General features: G+C 35.8%; 1 protein-coding gene across 3 annotated transcripts; it reads left to right on the forward strand.

Moving 5' to 3' along the window:
- Nucleotides 1-788: 788 nt before the first annotated feature.
- On the forward strand, nt 789-3,646 carry LOC106113535 (uncharacterized). 3 transcript variants are annotated; one of them, XM_013306357.1, is made up of 2 exons: nt 789-2,813; nt 3,151-3,646. In XM_013306357.1, exons 1-2 carry the CDS (start codon nt 1,287-1,289, stop codon nt 3,205-3,207), a joined length of 1,584 nt encoding a protein of 527 aa, XP_013161811.1. In that variant the 5' UTR covers nt 789-1,286; the 3' UTR covers nt 3,208-3,646. The 3 variants fall into 3 exon arrangements, with proteins under 3 accessions (XP_013161811.1, XP_013161812.1, XP_013161810.1); XM_013306358.1 differs by having other exon boundaries at nt 789-1,629; nt 2,689-3,646; XM_013306356.1 differs by having other exon boundaries at nt 789-1,099; nt 1,464-3,646.
- The last annotated feature ends 11 nt before the right edge of the window (nt 3,647-3,657 follow it).

A 3,657-nucleotide genomic window follows, 5' to 3' on the forward strand; every position in this document is an offset into this window, starting at 1 on the left:
ATTAGTCTAAAACCTTTTTTTTTTATTATATCTTTTTGATTATGCCCAATAGTTTCATACATTTTGTCATATATTATGTATATTTAGACAAATTTAATTTAATTTTCTAGCTACAGTATTGAAAAAATTAAAAATTCTTTATTGAGCAAAAAAAAATTTCACAAAAATTTTGTGGGCTCTGTCTCCTGAACTAGTAAATACTGTGTTTCAGGAGACAGCACCTTCTCTTAGCTACAGTATGTTTCTATATTTTTTAGATAATCTTTATATATATAATTTTTCTGTGAGTGTGTATGTCACTGAACTTCTCTCAAACAACTGGACCGATTTTGATGAAATTTTTTGTGTGTGTTCAAGGGGATCAGGGAATGGTTTAGATTCACAATTTTCATCAAATATTAACTTCATATTAATTTATTCAAATTAAAGACGTGTAGACAGGACAACGTCTGTCGGGTCCGCTAGTATTTATATATAATTTTATTATGAACTCAGGAGTGATTGAATTTATATTGATTTTATGGCTTTAAAATATTTTTATTTTAAAATGCATTGAAATAAAATTGATTAAATATGAATTATTTATTTAATATTTTATAAAAAAATTCGTTGTTTTTTAATAAAGCGCGGACAATGTCGCGGGTGTCGGTTAGTGAGTACATAAACAAATGACAACAGATTACGTCATATATTCGTGAAACTAGAGAATGTTCTCATTATGTTAAGTGAATTTGCTTTAAAAGAGTTGTTCGCGCCTAAGGTGCGGGCAACACCACTACCGGTGCGAACCGACGTGCGGTGGCACGAAACGTCACTTGGACTTCCGATTTCGACCGCCGATGCATACGCGCAACGATCAATTTGTCTATTTGCAACTCTGTATTTATCGCTTATTAAACCATTACAACCAAATACTTGTGTTTGGCCTAAACAAATGGTCCATCGAGCCTCAAGAAACAACAAAAATACAGTCCGCTAATTTAAAACGTTTGGAGCGAACGGAGTGCAGCAAATTATCGCGACATCGGCTCAACGGTCGTCGGAATCAAACATCGAACATCAAGACAAAGGAAGTACTGTGTGGACAAGGGAAGATAAAGTGAGTTCGTTCCATATTTTCCCTTCTAAATCCTCTTCAATTGGCTTCCTATTGTATTAATATAATTGTTCAATTTCACGCTTACGCATTTACGAGCGACTAATTACCAAATAGTGAAGTACCCACATTATATTTTTTTTTTCTTCGTCGTATAACTTATCGATATTTTTTTCCTTTTAATTTAATAATGGCCCAACTAGATGTTTTAATTCGAAAACGTAGTGGCATGAAAGCCAAGCTTACCAATTTTTCTAATTATATTAACTCAATTAGCGCTTCTGGCATAATTTCCGAACTTCAACATGAATTGCAATGTCGACTAAATAAATACGAGGCCTTATACGATCAATTCGATGAATTACAGGTGGAGATTGAGGTGTGTTCCGACAAGCCAGAGGACGAATATGAGGAACGTTCAAAATTCGAAGAGCGTTATTACGCGCTGATGGCGCAAGCGCGTAGTCTGTTGTGCCGTGAAGGTGCAACGGATGATGGCCGCTCTGTTGCAGGCTCGATATGCAAACAAGCAGGTGACTCATTCCAACGCAATTTTATTCGCTTACCCAAAATTGATTTACCTCGCTTTCATGGTAGTTATCAGTGCTGGCTTGAGTATAGGGACACATTTTTATCATTAATTCATAGTAGTGCTTCTATCGATAATATAAGCAAGTTCCACTATCTGCGCGCCTCGCTCTCGGGTGCGGCGCTCGACATTATTTCAAATATAGATTTTAAAGGCGACAATTATTTAATGGCGTGGCAGTTGCTATGTGATCGATATGACAATAGTCGTCAATTAGTGCATAATCACGTGCAGGCATTGTTCAATGTTGAACAGGTTTTTAAAGAATCGAGTCTTTGTTTACGTCGTTTGCTTGATACAATTAACAAAAATATTCGAGCCTTAAAAACATTGAACGAGCCGACGCAACATTGGGATACGCTTGTAGTTTACATTATGTCAAACAAATTAGACGACGTAACCGGCAGACATTGGGAAGAATATCGTAATGGCTTATCGAAACCACCATCTTTGCAACAATTTTGCGAATTTATTAGTAACAAAGCTGATTTATTGGAAACTATAGAAAATAAACAAAGTACAAATGTAAATAAAACAATTTCGAAAAATAACAGTTATATAGTCGCATCAAATATAAATAATAGTCGTTCCTTTGCACAGTCAAAAAATAACAACATGAAATCTTATAATTTGTCATGTCCTTTATGTTCAAAAAATCATCTTTTATTTACATGCGAACATTTTCGTAGTTTAACCGTTGAGGAACGATTAAAAAAGGCAAAGGAATTAAAAATATGTTTTAATTGTTTACGTCCCGGGCACGGTACTAAGCGATGTCGATTAACGCATTGTAAGTATTGCAATAGTAAACATAATACTCTTTTGCACACCGAAGAGTCTAAGCCTACTTCATTTCAAGACCCGATGCCTAGCAGTTCTAGTGTCGCATTGCCTATTCACCAATCTTCATCATCCATTGCTTGCGCTAATCAAAATAATATTGCTTTGTCGAGTAATACTTCCATACAACCTACTACTTCTTCGCATGTTTTACTGTCCACAGCTATGGTGAAAGTGATTGACGACAACGGCAACAGCATGGACGCACGGCTTCTACTCGATAACGGCAGTACGGCTAACTTTATAACGCAGTCGCTTTGCAGTAAGCTAAAATTACCTACACGTTCCGTAAGTTCTGAAATTAATGGCATTAATAATCAATCGTTACCTAGTACCCAAGCTTGCAACCTAACAATCCAGTCCCAGTGTTGTAGGTATAGAACGAATATAGATTGTTATATATTACCGGAGATAACTAAAATACTTCCTTCTACTTTAATAGACGTCAGTCAACTTTCGATGCCCGCAGATCTACATCTAGCTGACCCTACGTTTAACATACCGTCAGTAGTCGATATTCTCGTCGGGGCTGAAGTTTTCTGGGATGTTATATGCAATAAATCAATTAACCTAGGGAAAAACAAGCCTAAGTTAGTCAAGTCAAAATTAGGTTGGATTGTTACAGGCCAACTACCGATACAGTCATCATCAAAATTTACGCATTCTTGTAACTTGTCTATAAGAAATCTGGACAACAATTTGAAAAGGGTTTGCCATCTTCCAAATCCACTTGCCATTACAACGCATCACAACTATTAAATCCAGCTGGATTGAATCGCGAGTCAGGTTTTCGATCTTTAATAAATACATTTTCTAACTTCAATCGTCTTATAAGAGTAATGTCATATGTGCAACGTTTTGTATATAATCTTAAAAACAAAAATAACAAACAAACCGGTTTACCTACTAAGGATGAATTAGATCAAGCCTTAAAAAGCGTAATGCAGAACGCTCAAATTGATATGTTTCCCGACGAATACGTTTTGTTAAAAAAGGGTAAATCGACCTCGTAAGAATAGACTTTCGTCTTTGAGTCCGTTCATAGACGGCGACGGTATCATACGTGTAGGCGGAAGGCTTGAAAACTCATCTTACGAATATAATATAAAACATCCTATTTTGCTGTGTAGTA

Source organism: Papilio xuthus, unplaced genomic scaffold (assembly GCF_000836235.2).
Source record: "Papilio xuthus unplaced genomic scaffold, Pxut_1.1 DF828258.1, whole genome shotgun sequence".
Taxonomy (NCBI): domain Eukaryota; kingdom Metazoa; phylum Arthropoda; class Insecta; order Lepidoptera; family Papilionidae; genus Papilio; species Papilio xuthus.

Excerpts from the sequence above, each read along its gene's own strand:
- LOC106113535 (XM_013306356.1), top strand. The coding sequence starts at position 1,545 with ATGGCGCAAGCGCGTAGTCTGTTGTGCCGTGAAGGTGCAACGGATGAT.